Raw genomic sequence first — 19,404 nt, forward strand, 5'->3', positions numbered from 1 at the left:
CCCAGATAATTTCCTATTTTTGGTAAAGACGGGGTTTTGCTATGTTGGCCAGGCTGGTCTCAAACTCCTGGACTCAAGCGATCTGCCCACCTCAGCTTCCCAAAGTGCTGGGATTACAGACGCGAGCCACCGTGCGCAGCGCAACAGGAATTCTTAAATCAAGTTATTGTATTTAGGAAGAACCACACAAATTACAGAAGAAATCTTGATATTCTTAATGAATCCAAAATCCACAAATCAAGAGTGTAACATATGATATCCACCTTCGAACACAATCAAATAGAGATGAAAATTTTGAGTGCTTCAGAACAATAACTCATGTTAGGAGATATAAACAGTAAAGTGAAAAATTAAACAGTTGAGGCCAGGCGTGGTGGTTCATGCCTATAATTCCAGCACTTTGGGAGGCCGAGGCAGGTGGATCACTTGAGGTCAGGAGTCTGAGACCAGCCTGGCCAAGATGGCAAAACCCTGTCTCTACTAAAAATACAAAAGTTCGCTGGGAGTGGTGGTGTGGGGCTGTAATCCCAGCTACTCAGGAGGCTGAGGCAGGAGAATTGCCTGAACCTGGGAAGTAGAGGCTGCAGTCAGCCTAGATCACACCACTGCACTCCAACCTGGGCCACATAGTGAAACTCTGTCTTAAAAAAAATAAACCAACAGTTGAAATGCAAAAGAGTGTGTTGGCTTCATTTTTTGGGTAACTTCTACTACATGACAGCCAAAACAAAAATACACATTACCTACAAGTTATGGACCTTTCGGGTTGATCATGAAATAGCTCAAACCTTAAAATTCTTAAATGCTTTACATCTACTCTAGTTCCTAAAAGTGAAGAGCTATGAGTACAGAGCATAAAAGAATAGTGTCCACAGCTATAATCATAATGGTACTGTCATACCTCCTAAATAGTATTCACATGGGGTCAGCACAGTGAAAAAGTATCCAACAAAGATTAACAGAAACTTGGGCCAGGGGCAGTGGCTCATGCCTGTAATCCCAGCACTTGGAGAGCCCGAGGCAGGCGGATCACTTGAGGCCAAGAGTTCAAGACCAGCCTGGCCGACATGGTGAAACTCCATTTCTACTAAAAATAGAAAAATTAGCCAGGAGTGGTGGCTTGCGCCTGTAGTCCCAGCTACTTGGGGGGCTGAGGCATGAGAATTGCCCGATCCTGGAAAGCAGAGGTTGCAGTGAGCCAGGGCTACGCCACTGCACTCCAGCCTTGGCGACAGAGACTTTGCCTCAAAAAAAAAAAAAGGATTAATAGAAATTTGGATGCAAATTCCTTTTTGTTTTTAAACAGGAAGCTCTACACATAGAAATGAAAATCTTTACGAAAAATTCATTAATGAAATCTACACAATCTAACTGGTGTTACATGGAGATTATATAGAGATACACACATCAGATATATATTTATGATACACAGGATATGGGGTTACATTTTTCTTTTAAACATCCTTCTTGAGATATCATTAGGAAAAAATAAACTTAGAAGTGGATTATCCAAAACAAGATAAAAATTCTAATCTTAAGCTCTTGCAAAGCTCCCCACGAATTAAGTTCTATACTACAGCACTTCAGAGTTTTCATTATTTTAATAAAATAATAAAGAGAGGGGAGAAGAGTAGCATATAGTAAGTCCCAAATGTATTTCGCCCAGGTATTTAACCCAGAATGCATATATACTTTGGGAAATGCTTCCATTAACAGTCAAATAAGTGGGTGGACATGATCTAGCAGTCTTTAAACTTTTCCTACTAGATGGGACAGTTAGCTTTGACCAAATCACTTCTCGAGGAAGCAAAACCTTCTTGAGTAGTATTTCATTATTAAACTAGATATAATGTATTAACAATAACAACAACAACAAAATCAAATGTGGATGTACTTTCAGGGAAAAAAAAAATCACAAAGGATGTCTAACATATTGTGTATTAACATTTTTTAAAATGCCAAGACTTCTGACTCAAAATAAAAGCTCCATGATGCTTTCTGATGCTCAGCCATTAGAAAAAACATAAAACATTCTAATATAACATTGTAACAAGATATACAAAGACCAGGAGGTAGTAGAGTTCTGTAACTTATCTTACTAGAATGGGCCTAAGATTATGAACAACATTCTCAAGTATATTTGCAGAAGAGCATTCACTAAACGCACAGTATAAAGTTTTGCTTCTGAAAGACAGATTCCAAGAAGTTGCCACATGCCAGTTGGTATCTACCTTATTTCCGAAGTTCGACTTTAATTTTACAAGATGGGGTTAAAACATATACACGAATACCTTAGAAAACAGCATTGCTTAATTATATATCACTTGCAAAATATTGTGAATCTCAAACCGTGTGGCTCTTCCCACACATCATCTAATTGAAAAGCATCATTTCACAGATGAAACAGAGGCCCAAAAGAGGCTATCTTGTCCCACCTGCTATATAATTATAGGTTTCTTTGATTAAAGTCAATTTTTCTTTTTAAGAGATGGGTCCTCATTATGTTGCCCAGGCTAGACTTGAACTCCTAGGCTAAAATAATCCTGCCTCAGCCTCAAATACCTAGGACTACAGGAATGCACCACCATACCCAGCTAAAATTCAATTTTCCCATTTCACATCCTCTCTTGACGATACTGTACTGTTTGTTGTCTCCCTTTCGCCCTGCATCTTACCTTCCCCTCATCTCTGTCCCACCATAACTACCCTTGTCAGTGCCTACTCTTTCCCTTCTTCTTTCATCTTTTTCTTCAGGTTCCATTTTCCTGTTATGTCCGTTTCCATTAATCACTTTTTCTCTTCCCTCAGCTTAGGAGCATTCTTACGTGTGCATCTCAGCAGGGAGCACCTGTAATCACAGCTACCTGGGAGGTTGAGGCTGGAGGCTCACTTGAGGTCAGGAGTTCAAGACCAACCTGGAAGCACAGCGAGACTCTGACTCTTTAAAAAAAAAAAAACTTGCCTGGCATGGTGGCATGCACCCTTAGGTCCAACTACTTGGTGGGAGGCTAAGGCAGGAAGATCATTTGAGCCCAGAGTTCCAGGCTGCAGTCTGCAGTGAGCTATGATCCGGACACTGCACTCCAGCCTAGGCGACAGCAAGATCCCGTCTCTTAAATACCAAAAAAAAAAAAAAGTACATCTAGCAGTATTTAATTACATTTAATTTTACAAATAAGTATAATTATTTACAAATACTTCAGTTATGTAGATCAGAATTTAAGGTTACCTTTTTTACTATTCATTTTAAACCAATATAATTGAGCACAAACATGTACTGTATTAATTTGAAGAAGCTTCTAGTTGTTAGCTAGAAATAGGTATCAGGTCAAATCTTATTACTTGAGACACTGATTCTGCTCATGTTTTTTATCTGTATTTTAGCTACAATATAACCACAAGGGATTAACCAAACAATCAAATATAAAAACACATCATTTTAACAAAGATAAAGGCAAGTTTTAAAGCTTAAGGTAAGCTGAACAGCTCTTTTCTTCACTCTATGACTTATTTAGCTATTCATAACCACACAATTGGAACATCAAAATATTATCTGTCAACGTATGATTCGATTAAATGAAGCAGGGAAAAAAGAAAATCTCACCCCCAATGGTACTCTCTTGAAATTCATGAAATTGGCCTTTCACAAAACGAAGCACTAGGCTTGATTTGCCAACAGCGGACTCTCCCAGAAGTACTAGTTTGAACTGGCATATTTTATTTCCAGTATTTGGCCCGTTGGGTCTTGTTGCGCCTCGACTAGCCATGTCCAAATTTGAAATAAGTCCCTAATTTCAGAGTCTTCAATGAACTTCCAGAATTCAAGGGGCCAATATTCTTCTTTCTGGAGGTAAAGAAACCTGTAAAGAAACAATTATGAATTAAATATACAAATCAGTAAAGCAAATTTACTATTAATCACTTTAAATTTTGCCTATAACATGATTATCTTAAACTCTACTAGACCTTCAATGCCCTTTAGATTATGTCACTATCTTTTAAAGGAAATTTAAAGGTATAGGATTTGAGCCCAAAATCACTTTTTTTTTTTTTAAAGGCTAACCTCAAAGCTTCAACTTTGTGCCAGGTAGTGCCTCAAGTACTTAACTTCTCAACAATCCTATAAAATGAGGTATTATTACAACCCTTATAAATGAGGAAACAAGCACAGAGATGTTAAGAAGCTTAATTGAGGTCACATAGTTACTGTCACAGAAGTGACAGAGCTGAGTTTCAAACCCAGGCAACCTGAGAGATGACTCGAGTTCAAGTTCTGTAGCCAGGCTACTTGGGTTAACATTGTTTTGAGAAAAATTATGTTATTAATAAATGGGAAGCTTTTAGAACAGATCCTAAAATTTAGTATTATTTGAAGTCTTCTGTTAAACGATACATTTGTCATTTAATTAATGGTAAATTTGGACAACAAATATTTTCAGTCTCCCAGATTTGTGTGCCTAACGGCAGAAAGACTTAAAACTGTTTCTTCATCTGCTCAAGTATATACCATACACAGAAATGCTAACAGTTGTTCTCCATGTGGTGATTATTACTGACTTATTTACTTACATTAATTGTAGCTTTTTTGTAGTTTTTAGACGAACAATATACATGCCATTTTTTAAAAAAAATTTTTTGAGAAAGGGTTTTGCTCTCTCACCCAGGCTGGAGTGCAGTGGCGTGGTCATAGTTCACTGCAACCTAGACCTCCTGGGCTCAAGCAATCCTCTTGCCTCAACCTTCCGAGTAGCTGGGACTACAGGCGCTCAGAACCATGCCAGGCTCATTTTTTGGGAGAGACACTGAACTGCTATGTTGCCCAGGATGATCTTGAACTCTAGGGCTCAAGCAATCCTCCTGCCACAGCCTCGCAAAGTGCTGGGATTACAGGTCTGAGCCACCACGCCCAGCCTGCAGGCCATTATTTTTTATTTAAACAACACATTAAAAAAATCTAGCCTGAATGGTGACTTCTATGCTAATTTTTAATCTCTAAGGAATTAGTGAATATTTGAAGAACCTTTTTCAATCCACTCACACACCAATCTTAACAGTTTCCTTCTATCTTTAATCAAAATCCGAATACATGCTAATATATTAAACCTGTTGATTCCCTCTCTAAAAACCCTGCTATATTTCATTTAGCTACCTCATACAAGAAATATGTCTTTCACACTGGACACAGTGGCTTATACCAGTAAATTCCAACACTTTGGTGGTGAGGCAGGAGGACTGCTTGACACTAGCCTGGGCAACACAGTGAGACTCTGTCTCTATATTAAAAACAAAAGAAAGAAATATGCCTTTCCCATAAAATGAGTTTATAATACGCTCTTCATAATGAATTCCCTAACATGTCCACGAGATCTTAGTTCTTAATGCAATGAAACTACCTCCTTGCCTTAGCTAAACACCAGCTTTTTAGAGTCCTTATCTTTTACCATTACATACTGAAATATTTACACATTAATTGACGTAATAACTGAGTTGCTTCCAAATAACAAGGTATAAATAAAAATGCCCCCTCCCCCACAAACATACCAGATTTGGGGGGCTAATCCTGGCTATACCAATTTCCGTCTGGGCAAACTCTTTAATTTCCAAGTTTCTATTCCCATAATATCTAACTTGCATAGCTGCTGTGACAATTAAATAAAACAACACATGTAAACAATCTCTAACACACATAGTAGGGATTAAAATTGCCAATAATGTGCTCCTTTGATAAGAAAATGACAAAATATCAACAGAACATCATATATACTGAAATGCACCAATAAATCTTCAGATATTACACACACAGTATCAATTAAAACATTTTCCATTTGTCTTTTTATCTACGAAAACAAGAAATTACTTATCAAGGACAATATGCTCCAAATTTCTATGGCACTTCCAAAATTTCAGGGAAAACTGAATAAGACTCCCATTAAAAAAAAAAAAAAAATCAAACAAGATTCTGATTTCACTTTGACTTTTAAGGTTTAAAGCTACTTAATTGTGGCTACTCCCCCTAAGGATCTCAAACAGGAAATAACTAAAGTTAATGGTAAATATACACTTAGCATAACACTAAGGTTAAAAATTATGTGCATTCATTTGTATTCACTGCTTACTGAAACTTGTTTTGCAAAACAAGAATTTTGCATAATATATATACATTTGTAATCTTTTGAAAATAACTGCTATTCATTCTATAGTTAAAATCCTTCTAAAGGTTCTTTGATCAAAAAATTGACTGGGCACTTATTTTGTGCCAGGCACTGTTCCATGTACTTTGCTTACATAAATGCTGAGTTATCATTTCCATTTTACTTTAGGAATAAAGTTTATGAGCAGTCTTGAATATTCCCAGAGGTGAGCAAGTGTTTTTTTCTTATTATGTGAAAGGCAACTGATTGAACGCTTTGATTCCACTTCAGCAAGACAAAAACCAAGTATGTGAACTACGACGTTCAGAACTTAAAAGTATGAACGTCTCAGAGGTAAGCAGCTTCCAGGGAAGATAACGCCAGAGCAAGTTTCATGGTCTCTACCCAGTGAAGGAGTTCAGTCCTGTTATCTTGAATTTATTTAACGCTGTAGTTCACTACCTTCCATACAGAAGACAAGAGTCTCTAGACAGCCTATTTTGACGAGCCTCCCACCCACCGACAATACTCATCTTTGGAAGTTGAAGGTAGGCGGAGCTCCCCACATTCACACCTGCAGTAGGCCCGGGTTCCTGCTTGGAGAGCACCTGAGTAGCTAACAGCCAACTACAGATCGCCTGGATAAGCAGCACTCGCCAGGTCTCTTGGCCTTTCCAACCTCCTCCCCCGAACCTGGCTTGCCTTGACCGAGACCCCCAGGGCTGCCAAGACAGGGACCAGGCGGAACCGCGGCCTCCAGTACACTTTCCACGGCGCCATCTTGAGAAGGGAAAGGGTGACACCCGTCGCTCCCTCAGTCAGTCCCCAAATCCCGGTCTCCAGAGCCCCTTGAGGATGAGTCACCAGGGCTGACAGAACAACACGCCGGGTTCGATAGTTCTCTGGTCCAGGGCACTGCTGCGCGTGAGGGAGAAGGGACGGGGGTCTCAGTACCGGCAGGGCCGCGGACGGGCTGGGGACCGCGGATAACCTGGGGTCCAGGCCCCCGCTGCGCAGGGGGAGGGGCGGTTCGATTCGGTTACCTGAGACCGCAGCAAGCCGAGCTGCGGGGCCGAAGCTTCCTGGTAGCAAGGCCCAGGCGTGGCCCGTAGGATAAGAGTGTATCTATGGCGGTGGTGGTGGCGGCGGCGTCGTGGTGTGCTCTTCGCGCCGCTCCCCTCACACTGGACTGTGCGGGGCTCGTGCCGTCGTGCTGCCCCTGTCGGGCTTCGTCTCCGCCTCTCGCCGCTCCGCCTTCCTCTTTCCTTTCTCCTCCTCCGCCGCCGCTGCCGGCGCTGGAGTTCCGACTAAGTCTTCCTTCTCCTCCTCCCTCTGCCTCCTCCCCTAAGGCCAGGCGCCGGCTCCTTCACGAACCAAAACACAAACACTCAAGTCCCACCGCCGGAGCCACTTCCGCTGCCCGGTGCCGGCCCCGCCGCCACGTCGCTGCACGCAGCGAACTGCGCCCCTTCGTCACTTCCCGTTATCGCCAGTCAGCCGGCTCCAGCCGCTTCCCCGCCCCTTCCCGAATCCCTCCCCGCCTAGGTTTGTTCGCGGGGCGGTGCGAGGCAGGATGTCACGTGACACTGCGAGTGGCTCAGATCCGAGCTGGCCGCCTTTCTCCCCTTCTTCAACCCCAGGTACGCGCGGCCACGCCCTCTCCAGCGCCATTGTTATTTCGGCTGGGGGTCTCTGGGCTCCCAGCGGCCGGAGTCGGGGGAAATTCCTTTACTATTCTTTGGGGGAAGATCAAAGTAACTTGTGTTTTTTTGTTTGTTTTTTGTTTTTTGTGCCCAGCCCTTGTGGAAGCGGCGAGGTTCCCTCACCCCAATCCTGGCATCTCGGCTAAGGGGCTTTATTAGAGGGAACTTGTCTAGCACGAGAGAACCTCCCCCAACAAAATGGCCCTGGGGTTGGGTGGGTCGGTAAAGGCTGCTAAATCGCATTTACCCCAAGGAGGAAGAGAGGACCGTCCCTATCCGAAAAGCCGCCTTTAGGCACCTGACAATAATGAGTCGCTTCTATGAAGAGTTTACGTGGTTTTCGTAGGGAGCGGGGAGGGCCAAATCCTAAAATAGTGTCTACCTTTTATTCAGAATTTCCCTTCGCTCTTTACTGTACTAAACGCTTTACAGGAATTATCCCATTGAATTCTTACACTCGAGTCTTTCATTCTGAAACTAACTTGTTAATCGTCTGTTCCCTACATTCGAATTTTAGTTCCCCTTGGTGGTCCTCACCGCTGTAAATCTGTGTCTAGCAGCAGAAGACTGGCAGCCAAGTCTTCAGTTCTAGTTGTAGATGTTTTACAGGTAAAGAATTTGAAACACTAGAGATTGAGTAACTTGTCCGAGATCACGGCTGTGTGGTGCCGAAGCTGGATTCTAATTTGCGGGTTGGCTCCAGAACGTGAGCTGTTGAACACAATTCTGGTGGAAGACAACCCAAGACGTTCGTTACCCTCCACTATCCCACACCACAGTCAGTCTCTGGCGAGGCTTCTGCCACCACCCCCTCCCCAGCCCCCGCCAAAAAAATTTTGATAATTTGGTAGAAGAATATTAAATTGATTTTGCTTCAGAATAAAGGCTACTTTTCAGTTTGCAGTTTACAATGTATAGCTCTGTTGTGAGGGCGAGAATATTGTCTTTGAAGTGTACCGGGTTAAGGTTTCCTATGGGCGTGCAGTCGGCGGCATTGTGCAATGAAGATGATTTGAACTTTGAACAGCCGGTCTTTCAGATCAACTACCTAGTTGCCAGAAGAACGTAATGTGTCATACGTAAATGATACCTGTGGCATTTTATTCTCAAGGAGTTGTTCCGATATGAACTATTAATCATGGTAATAGCTCTGGGACAATCCCAGGAGGAGTCAGGAAATAGGATATGTGACATCAGTTTTGTCATGTCAACAGTATGCCCAAAACCAAACCTATTCCACTCCAAACCTGCTTCTGCTTAGAGACTGGCATTAACATCCTCCCAGTCACCCAGACTTGGAACTGCGGAATCAGCTTCACCTCTTCTCACAAACCATTGTCCATTCTATCAACAAATTATCTATTCCCCAAATTTGAGGTCTAATCCCAACACTTGGTCCATGGTAGTGTTTATATAAACAAATTAATGCATACTGCTGCTCTTTCTGTCCATTCTTTACACTTTAGCCACTCTACTAAAAAATATTCAATGCTATCTCATTACTTGACAGTCTAAAGTTCTTTAATTCTTCTAGTCCCAACCCAAGTTTCTTTCATTCTATTTCTATAGAATTCCTCTCCCCAAACTCTTTATTTGTCCCCTGACCACACGTATCTAGTGTGTGTTCCCTGAATATTGCCTGTGTGTTGCCATCTTGATATCTGATCACTGTATTTTCTCCACCTGGAACACAATTATTGCCCGTAACTGCTGGCTCCATCTTAGCCAGGACACCAGTTCCTGTGGACCGCATCTGCAGATACTTCTACTGGATTTAATTATTATTTTTTCTGTAATTTCACAATACTTTGCCTTACTCTCTATAATGGCTGTCTTAAAATCTGCCTTATTTTAATAGCTAATGAGCACCTGGACTTTTCTCCTTGGACTTTCATTGAATTATAAGGTTTTTATGGGCTGTGACCATCAGTTATTCATCATTTCAGTTCTTCACAGAAGACCCTTGACTGCTGTAATAGGGACCCCCAAAGTATTGGTGAACTTAATTACATTTAGAATCATGAACCTTAAGAAGACCTCACAACGAAAACATCTCATGCTGAAATTTATAAATTGCAAAAAACTCCCTATTTCATCGTTCCAGTATGTTGCTTCCTCACTCGTTCCTGTTTACTGATTTTGTCTTCACCTCCTTCATGAATACATTTCACAGTATTTTACAGTTTAGTCATAATGTTTGCCTGGAAGAGTGCTGCCCTGGTGGCTGGCATTTCCAAAGATCCAGTAGTAGTTTTAGAGAAATTGAAATGCCACAGTAAATCTCTGTTGTTGTGTTGCCACTTGCAATATGCCTATATTTTCTTTTTCATTGCCCCAGATAACTGAGGAGGACTGATAATTGTATATATTTTAGTGTCAAATGTGGAGTCCTACCGGTTGATAGAACTTGTTAAGGAAGGTACAAAATGGATAAATAATCATAAAGACTTAAACACTGTCTAATGCTTATACTGCTCTCAAATCTCTAAATACTCAATAAAAAATTCCCAGTGACAAGTGTCTCTCTACCATTCACAGGACCCCATACCCTTTTCCTTCTCTTCCAGGAAATCTGTCCTCTCTTGTTTAGCTAAAGAATGAATCTTTGCATAGATGATAATGAATGGTTACATTTACTTTTAATTGGAACTGTCTGGAGAGAATTCAAAATTTTTCCTGGAGACAAACCAACGGTAACGCTAACATTGGCATGGTAGCAAGTCAGTGAATAAAAGACTGTGAAAACTTAAGCTAGTCATGTTTCAAAAGCTCTGGGACATTGGAGGGCATCATTCAGGCTTCAGCTCGAATGTCATCTACCTAAGGGACTTCTAAGCCCACTAATTCTAAAGTGCTTTCTTACATGTCGAAGCAGTCTGTTGTCTTCATAACAGCACTGTTTGATATGATATGCATTGTCTTCATAACACTTAGCACCATTTGGTATGATATTATGCATCATTCGACTTGATGGTTATCTATCCCTACTAGAATATAAGCTCCATGAGATAGGGGTTGGGTTATACAGTCAATCCATCTGCTGGTGATTGGTTCTTGGACACTCCCCTATTGCCCCACCATTTGGGTACCAAAATTTGCAGATGCTCTAGTCTCATGTAAAATGGTGTAGTATTTGCATGTAGGCTATTCTGTATGCTTTAAATCATCTTCAGATTACTTACAATAAGTAATACAATGTAAATGATATGTAAATAGTTGTATTTTTTTATTTGTATTATTTTGTGTTTTTTTCATTTTTTAACTCAAATACTTTCTGTGGAATACAGAGGGCTAACTGTATTCCCAACACTGACACAAAATAAGGAGGGACTCAATACCTATTTGTAGAATGAATGAATGAATTGAATGAGCCCTTACCTTGATTTACATACTGCAAAGTCATTTGAATAATTTATGGGGATTTATTGAATGCAGTGGCCACTTTTGGGGTTCCTATATCTTTCTTCACAGTCCAATCCGGCCTACATGCAAACAACCATGTTTAAGGGACCTGCAGTTGGTATTCATCTTGGCACCATCTACTCTTGTGTGGGTATTTTCCAGCATGGAAAAACAGAGGTAATTGCCAATGATCAGGGAAATTGAATCACTCCAAGCTATGTCACCTTTACTGATACTGAACAATTGCTCAGTGATGCCACAAAGAATCAAGTTGCAATGAACCCCATGAACACAGTTTTTGATGCCAAATCTGATTGCTGATTGGACACATACTTGATTATGCTGTTGTCCAGTCTGATATGAAGCACTGGCCCTTCATGGTAGTGAATAATGCTGGCAGGTCCAAGTATAATACAAGGGAGAGATAAAAAAAAACTTCTGTCCAGAAAGGTGTCCTCTAGGGCAGGGGTCCTCAATCCCCAGGCCATGGACTGGTGCTGGACTGTGGCCTGTTAGGAACTGGCTGCTCAGCAGGAGGTGAATGGCAGCAAGTCAGTGAAGCTTCATCTGTATTTACAGCTGCTCCCCATCATTCACATTACCACCTGAGCTCCACCTCCTGTCAGATCAGTGGCAGCATTAGATTCTCATAGGAGTGTGAACTCTATTGTGAATTGCACACACAAGGGATCTAGCACTTCTTATGAGAATCTAATGCCTGATGATCTGTCACTGTCTTCCATCACCTCCAGATGGGACCATCTAGTGGCAGGAAAACAAGTTCAGGGCTCCTACTGATTGTACATTATGGTGAGTTATATAATTATTTCATTATATATTACAATGTAATAATAATATAAAGTGCAGAATAAATGTAATGTGCTTGAATTTTCCTAAAACTGTTTTCCCCCCATCCTACCCCCTGCAACTTGGTCTGTGGAAAAATTGTCTTCCATGAAACTGGTCCCTGGTGCCAAAAGGTTGGGGACAGCTGCTCTGTTGTTCTGACAAAGATGAAGGAAATGGCAGAAGCCTATCTTGGAAAGAGTGTCACCAATGCTGTGGTCACAATATCAGCTTCGTTTAATGATTCTCAGCATCAAGGCTACCAAAGGTGCTGGAACTATTGCTTATCTCAATGTATTGAGAATTATCAATGAGCTAACTGCTGCTTCTGTTGCTTATGCCTTAGACAAAAGGTTGGAGCTCAAAGAAATGTGCTGATCTTTGACCTTAGAAGTGGTACTTTTTAATTTTTATTTATTTATTTTTTTGAGATGGATTCTCGCTCTGTCACCCAGGCTGGAGTGGTGCGATCTTGGCTCACTGCAATCTCTGCCTCCCAGGTTCAAGTGATTCTCCTGCCTCAGCCTCCTGAGTAGTTGGGATTACAGGAAGCCACTACCACGCCTGGGTAATTTTTTTCTTGTATTTTTAGTAGAGACATGGTTTCACCATGTTGGCCAGGCTGGTCTCGAACACCTGACTTCAGGTGATCCGCCCCCCTCAGCCTCCCAAAGTGCTGGGATTATAGGCGTGAGCCACCATTCCTGGCTTTTTTTTTTTTTTTTTTTTTTTTTTGATGGAGTCTCACTCTTGTTGCCCAGGCTGGAGTGCAGTGGCACAATCTTGGCTCACTGCAACCTCTGCCTCCCAGGTTCAAGCGATTCTTGTGCCTCAGCCTCCCGAGTAGCTGGGATTACAGGGATGCACCACCATGACCATCTAATTTTCATATTTTTAGTAGAGATGGGGTTTTGTCATATTGGCCAGGCTGGTCTTGAACTCTTGACCTCAGGTGATCCTCCTGCCTCAGCCTCCCAAAGTACTAGGATTACAGGTGTGAGCCATTGTGCTTGACCTGGAAGTGGCACTTTTAATGTGTCAGTCCTCACTGTTGAGGATGGAATCTTTGAGGTGAAATCTACAGCAGGAGACACGCACTCAGGTGGAAAAGACTTTGACCACCAAGTGGTCCACCATTTTATTGCTGAGTTCAAGCACAAGCACACAAAGGACATCAGTGAGAATAAGAGAGCTGTCTGACATCTCCATACTAATTGTGAACATGCTAAGTACGCTCTTTCTTGAGCAAGCAGGCTAGTATTGAGATCCATTTTCTCTATGAAGGAATCAATGTCCATACCTCTTACACATGCCCGGTTTGAAGAACTGAATGCTGACCTGTTCTGTGACGTCTGGACCCCGTAGAGAAAGCCCTTCAAGACACCAAACTAGACAAGTCATGGATTCATGATATTTTCCTGGATGGTGGGTCTACTTTTATCCCTAGGATTCAGAAGCTTCTCCAAGACTTTTTCAATGGAAAAGAACTGATTAAGAGCATCAGCCCTAATGAAGCTGTTGCTTACTGTGCAGCTGTCCAAGCAGCCATTCTGTCTGGCAACAAATCTCAAAATGCTCAAGATTTGTTGCTCTTGTATGTCATTCTTCCTTCCCATGGTATTGAAACCAATGGTATAGTCATGACTGTTCTCATTAAGCATAATACTACCATTCCTTCCAAGCAGACAGACCACTACCTACCCTGACAAGCAGCCTGATGTGCTTATTCAGGTTTATGAAGGTGAGCATGTCATGATCAAGGATACCAACCTGCTTGGCAAGTTTCAACTCACAGGCATACCTTCTGCACTCCAAGGTGTTCCTCACATTGAAGTCACATTTGATATTGATGCCAATGGCATCTTCAGTGTCTCTGCTGTGCACAAGAGTACAGGAAAAAGAACAAGATTACTGTCAGTAATGACAAGGGCCATTTTAGCAAGAAAGACATTAAATGTATGGTCCAGGAGGCTGAGCAATACAAAGCTGAAGAAGAGAAGCAGAGACAGGTGTCATCCAAGAATTCCGTTGAATCCTATGAATTCAACATGGAAGCAACTGTTGAAGATGAGAAACTTCAAGGCAAGATTCATGTTGAAGACAAACAGAAGATTCTTGTCAGACGTAATGAAATTATTAACTGGATAGATAAGAATCAGGCTGTGGAGAAGGAAGAATTTGAACATCAGCAGAAAGAGCTGGAGAGAGTCTGCAATCCCATCATTACAAAGCTGTAGCAGAGTGCAGGAGGAATGCCTAGGGGATTCACTGTTGGTGGATCTCCTCCCTCTGGTGGTGCTTTCTCAGGGCCCACCACTGAAGAAGCCAACCCAAGTATAGATGTAGCATTGTTCCACACACTTAAAACACTGAAGGACCCAAATATGTAGCAAATTCTGTGGCAGTTTTTTTTCTCTTTTGATTAGTCAATGTAGTTTAATTTTTCCCAGTCAAAGTTTGCCTAAAAAGGCCTGTAATCTCATAAAAAAAGAAGTACATAGAAAGTAAGCCTTTAAAGAAATTGGAGAGATCATTCCATACTGGGGCAGGAAATTGAGTTGTTTTCATGAGGAAGATGGTGTTTGAGAGATGTAGGAAGATGGTGTTTGAGAGACTTAGGAAGATGGCTGAGTCAATAGGGGCAGTGGGCCTTAAACTCCTGTAGAGGAGATACAATCAAATCTATAACACAAAGTTGTTGGAGGGTGCCAGCGTGTCATCCGTGCCAGTTCAATATCAATTGTTCAGTTCTACAGTGGTTTATCAAAGCCTCTTTTAGATCAGACCCTGTGCATTCTATTAGAAGGCTTGCTCTTCAAGGAGCATCTAGTTTAGTATACAGACATGGAAACCTATGTGGGCCTAGATCATAGTAGGATAAATACTGTGTTACAAATAAGTTTGAGGTGCTATGGGAGCATGAAAGAGGGAGACCCATGGGCGGGTGTGGTGGTTCACGCCTGTAATCCCAGCACTCTGGGAGGCTGAGGTGGGCGGGTCATGAGGTCAGGAGATAGATACCATCCTGGCTAAGACACTGAAACCCCGTCTCTACTAAAAATACAAAAAATTAGCCGGGCGTGGTGGCGGGCGCCTATAGTCCCAGCTACTCGGGAGGCTGAGGCAGGAGAATGGCATGAACCTGGGAGGCGGAGCTTGCAGTGAGCCGAGATCGTGCCACTGCACTCCAGTCTGGGCGACAGAGTGAGACTCCATCTCAAAAAAAAAAAAAAAAAGAAGGAGACCCAACCCAGTTTGAGTGGCAAGACATGCTATTGGGAAGAAGTAATCCCTGGGTTGAGTCTTGAAGAGCATTTGCCAGGCAAGGAGGTCAGAGGATGAGTTTGAATAAAGCATTCCAAGCCAAGGGGACAACAGGAGCAAATGTAGAAAGTCATAAAGTAGGCTGGGCATGTTGACTCATGCATGTAATCCTAGCACTTTGGGAGGCCAAGGCAGGTGGATCACCTGAGGTCAGGAGTTTGAGACCAGCCTGGCCAACATGGTGAAACCCTGTCTCTACTGAAAGTACAAAAATTAGCTGGGCATGGTGGCGGGTGCCTGTACTCTCAGCTACAAGGGAGGCTGAGGCAGGAGAATTGCTTGAGCCCCGGAGACAGAGGTTGCAGTGAGCCAAGATTGCGCCACTGCACTGCAGGCTGGGCAATAGAGTGAGACTCCGTCTCAAAAACAAAACAAAACAAAACAAAACCACAAAGTCATAAAATAGCCCAGTGTGTGAGTGGAACTACAAGCCCTGGGTTGAGCTGTAGTACAGGCTGCAGTAAGGTGGCAAGCGTCAGGGATGAAGCTGAAGAGGTTGGCAGAGACTGGATCATGGAGGTCCAATTTATGTTTCTGAAGGTTCTCTCTGGCGATCCTTGGGGTGAGGAGAGACTGCAGTGGGCTAACATGAAGGCCAGTGTAAAGGTGATTGCAAGATTCCAGTCAAGATGTAATGAGGTCTAAATCAAGTCTGTGACTGTGAAGATACCAGAGATGTTAACCCACATCTCTTATTTTTTTCCTAACATTTTATGATGAATATTTTCAAACATTCAGAAAATCAAAGTAATTGTACTGTGAACACCCGTATATCTACCACCCAGATTCTACAATTAGCATTTTACTACACTTGGCTTTATCACGTATGTCCAGCCATGTATCAGTACTTTATGCATTTCAAAATTATGAGCATGTGTACACATTCCTTTAAACTTCATCATGCATGCCATTTACTAGAGTTCAATATGTGAACCTTTTTAAAGTTCAAATATCTATAAAATGAAATAAATGCAAGCGTCTTAAGAGTATAATTTCATGTTTTGACAAATGTGTATACCTGTGTAACGCACATCCCTATTGAGATACGGAACATTACCATAATCTCAGAAAGTTGCCACATGTCCTTTCCCAGTCAATCACAGACCTTTCTCCTTTCAGAGTTGGCCTTGAGTTTGGAATGTGTGAAAATAGACATTCCAAGTGAAGGGAACCTAGGTGGCTCCCTCTCCAGCAAAGGCATGGAGGCAGGTAACTAGGGAAGAACACATCAATGTTAGTAAACAAGTTCAGTTGGATGCCCTTCAGTCTTCCATCTCTCTCCCTACTAAGCCCCATCTTTTCGGGTCAAAGCATAAAACATTGAAGTAGAGAGGAGTTGAGTCAAGGGACTGTCAGGCCCGCAGGAGCTAACAGTCTTCAGGGGAGAAGGAAACAGAAGCGCTGACGGTCACAATTTACTGTAACAAATGTTGAATGTTATCTTGTACCAGAGTCAGGGCTATAACCAAGGGAAGAGCAGAAAGTTAGGTAAAACACCATAAATATGCCACAAGGGTTTGTTGTATGTGTGCATGTCTGAGAGAAAGAAGTGATAAGGTGAGTGACTCAGACTCTTGGTACTGGAGGAGCTCAAAGGAAAAGAGAGAGGAGTGTTTACCAGCCATGAAAAGTTTTCTGGAGGTAAAGTCTTAAGGGATGTTGACTGTTAAGTGTGGTAGATGTAAAGATGTTTCAGTTATAGATAACAGAAAATGTGAGTCAAGCAGGGACATTGGCCCATGTGACTGGTAAGTCTAGAGTTATGTGAGTTTTAGGTACAGTTTGATCAGAGCTTTGGTCCTGATGATCTTAGTGCTGTCCTATTTTGTGTGTGTTAGCTTGTCTTCAGGATACTTCTTCATGGTCACAATATGGCTGTCTGTAGCAGTTTAAAAATTGAGCTGCTATAGTAAATTCTTGGGCATTCTCAGTACTTGAGTATGGAACATGTGCATGTGGAAGGAAATAACATTGCACTTTATAAACACTGTATTGCAAATGGAAAATGCAATGTCTTAACTAAAACTATTTAAATTTGGCACCATAAAAAAAGAACTAAGGAGAAGAATATATTAACCTTCTAGAAAGTTGTAGAAAATAATTTTTTGGGTTTTTTTTGAGACAAAGTCTTATTCTGTTATCCAGGCTTTAGTGCAGTGGTGGGATCTCGGCTCACTGCCACCTCTGCCTCCCTGGTTCAAGTTATTCTCCTGCCTCAGCGTCCCGAGTAGCTGAGATTACAAGTAAGCATCACCATGCCCAGTTAATTTTTGTATTTTTAGTAGAGATAGGGTTTCATCATGTTGGCCAGGCTGGTCTCGAACTCAAGTGATCCTCCTGCCTCAGTCTCCCTAGTATACCCTACTCACTTTTTAATTATTTATTTATTTATTATTTTGAGATGGAGTTTCACTCTTGTCACCCAGGCTGGAGTGCAATGGCGCAATCTTGGGTCACTGCAACCTCCACCTCCTGGGTTGAAGCGATTCTCCTGCCTCAGCCTCCCAAGTAGCTGGGATTACAAGTGCCGGCCACCATGTCCAGCTAATTTTTGTATTTTTAGTAGAGAGAGGGTTTCACCGTGTTGGTCAGGCTGGTCTCGAACTGCTGACCTCAAATGATCCACTCGTCTAGGCCTCCCACAGTGCTGGGATTACAGGTATGAGCCACTGTGCCTGGCCTTATGTTTTATTTTTATTTTTTGAGACAGGATGTCTTATCACCCAGGCTAGAGTGTAGTGGCATGATCATATCTCACTACAGCCTTGAATTCCTGGGCTCAAGTGATCGTCCCACCTCAGCCTCCTGAGTAGCTAGGACTACAGGCATGTACCACTACACCTGGCTGATTTTTGAAATTTTTTGTAGAGACAGGTCTCACTGTGTTGCCCATGCATGAACTCCTGGACTTTTTTTTTTTTTTCAGTCTGTCGCCCAGGCTGGCGTGCAATGGTGCAATGATGGCTCACTGCCGTGTAGACCTCCTGGGGTCAAGTTATCCTGCCACCTCAGCCTCTGAGATAGCTGAGACTACAGATGTGAGCCATCATGCTGGGCTAATTGAATTCTTGGCGTTAAGCAATTCTCCTGCCTTGGCTTCCCAAAGTGTTGGGATTACAGGTGAGTGACTATGTCCAGACTCCTACACACTTTTAAAAAATATTTTTGGATTTTAAGGGGTTTTCGTAGAGTTCTGGAATCCTGTAAATTCTTTACAAATTCTGTTTTTTTCTTTTTTTTTTTTTTGAGATGGAGTCTCACTCTGTCGCCAGGCTGGAGTGCAGTGGTGTGATCTCGGCTTACTGCAACCTCCGCCTCCCAGGTTCAAGCGATTCTCCTACCTCAGCCTCCCAAGTAGCTGGGACTACAGGCGCCTGCCATCAGGCCCAGCTAATTTTTGTGTTTTAAGTAGAAACGGGGTTTCACCATGTTTGCCAGGATGGTCTCGAACTCCTGACCTCGTGATCCACCCGCCTCCACCTCCCAAAGTGCTGGGATTACAGGCATGAGCCACTGTGCCCGGCCGTTTTTTGTTTTTTGTTTTTAAATGGAATCTCACTCTGTTGTTCAGGGTTGAGTGTCGTGGCACCATCAAGGCTCACTGCAACCTCCACCTCCGGGTTTAAGTGATTCTCTTGCCTCAGCCTCCTGAGTGCTGGAATTACAGGCGCCGGCCACCATGCCCAGCTAATTTTTATATTTTTAGTAGAGATAGGGTTTCGCGATGTTGGCTGGGCTGGTCTCAAACTCCTGACCTCAAGTGATCCGCCTGCCTCAGCCTCCCAAAGTACTGGGATTAAAGGTGTGAGCCACCGTGCCCAGCCTAATTCAGTTCAAATTCCAAGCTAGGTGTTTCATATCCTATATGTGTAGAACATGACAAATATTTACCAAATATACGTTCATTAAAATCTGAAAGGTGAAACCTCAATTAAAAAAAAAATCTCCTACTTAATAAAGTTTTAGTTTGCCACATTATCTTTAAAATACAGTATGCC

At 42.4% G+C, this 19,404-nt stretch overlaps 3 protein-coding genes and 1 pseudogene across 10 annotated transcripts in view; 3 read left to right on the forward strand and 1 right to left on the reverse strand.

Annotated features, from left to right (window-relative positions):
• The window catches only part of RAB5A (RAB5A, member RAS oncogene family), a 39,744-nt gene extending 32,118 nt beyond the window's left edge, over nt 1-7,626 (reverse strand). For 2 of the 4 annotated variants that reach the window (XM_055286269.2, XM_063637504.1), the window contains exons 1-2: nt 7,175-7,311; nt 3,605-3,860 (exon numbers count right to left, since the gene is read on the reverse strand). In XM_055286269.2, the coding sequence (XP_055142244.1) occupies nt 3,605-3,767 (163 nt within the window). In that variant the 5' untranslated portion in view covers nt 3,768-3,860; nt 7,175-7,311. Of the gene's footprint in view, nt 1-3,604; nt 3,861-6,705; nt 7,050-7,174 lie in introns of all 4 variants that reach the window. The other 2 variants (XM_063637496.1, XM_055286258.2) reach the window with 2 other exon arrangements.
• EFHB (EF-hand domain family member B) overlaps nt 6,350-19,404 on the forward strand; it is a 69,201-nt gene continuing 56,146 nt past the window's right edge. The window contains exon 1 of one of the 3 annotated variants that reach the window (XM_063637396.1): nt 6,350-6,485. In XM_063637396.1, the coding sequence (XP_063493466.1) occupies nt 6,471-6,485 (15 nt within the window). In that variant the 5' untranslated portion in view covers nt 6,350-6,470. Of the gene's footprint in view, nt 6,486-6,660; nt 6,680-18,447; nt 18,527-19,404 lie in introns of those variants that run through there. The other 2 variants (XM_063637398.1, XM_063637393.1) reach the window with 2 other exon arrangements.
• LOC134736376 (uncharacterized) lies at nt 7,259-19,384 on the forward strand. Of its 3 annotated transcripts, none has more exons than XM_063637515.1 (2): nt 7,259-7,771; nt 18,333-19,384. In XM_063637515.1, the coding sequence occupies exons 1-2, from the start codon at nt 7,259-7,261 to the stop codon at nt 18,423-18,425; spliced, it is 606 nt and encodes a 201-aa protein (XP_063493585.1). In that variant the 3' UTR covers nt 18,426-19,384. The 3 variants fall into 3 exon arrangements, with proteins under 3 accessions (XP_063493585.1, XP_063493593.1, XP_063493587.1); XM_063637523.1 differs by lacking the exon at nt 18,333-19,384 and adding an exon at nt 8,433-8,733; XM_063637517.1 differs by lacking the exon at nt 18,333-19,384 and adding an exon at nt 8,444-8,733.
• Nucleotides 11,216-14,524, forward strand: LOC129486399 (heat shock cognate 71 kDa protein-like; annotated as a pseudogene).

Source organism: Symphalangus syndactylus, chromosome 1 (assembly GCF_028878055.3).
Source record: "Symphalangus syndactylus isolate Jambi chromosome 1, NHGRI_mSymSyn1-v2.1_pri, whole genome shotgun sequence".
In the NCBI taxonomy this organism is placed as follows: Eukaryota; Metazoa; Chordata; class Mammalia; order Primates; family Hylobatidae; genus Symphalangus; species Symphalangus syndactylus.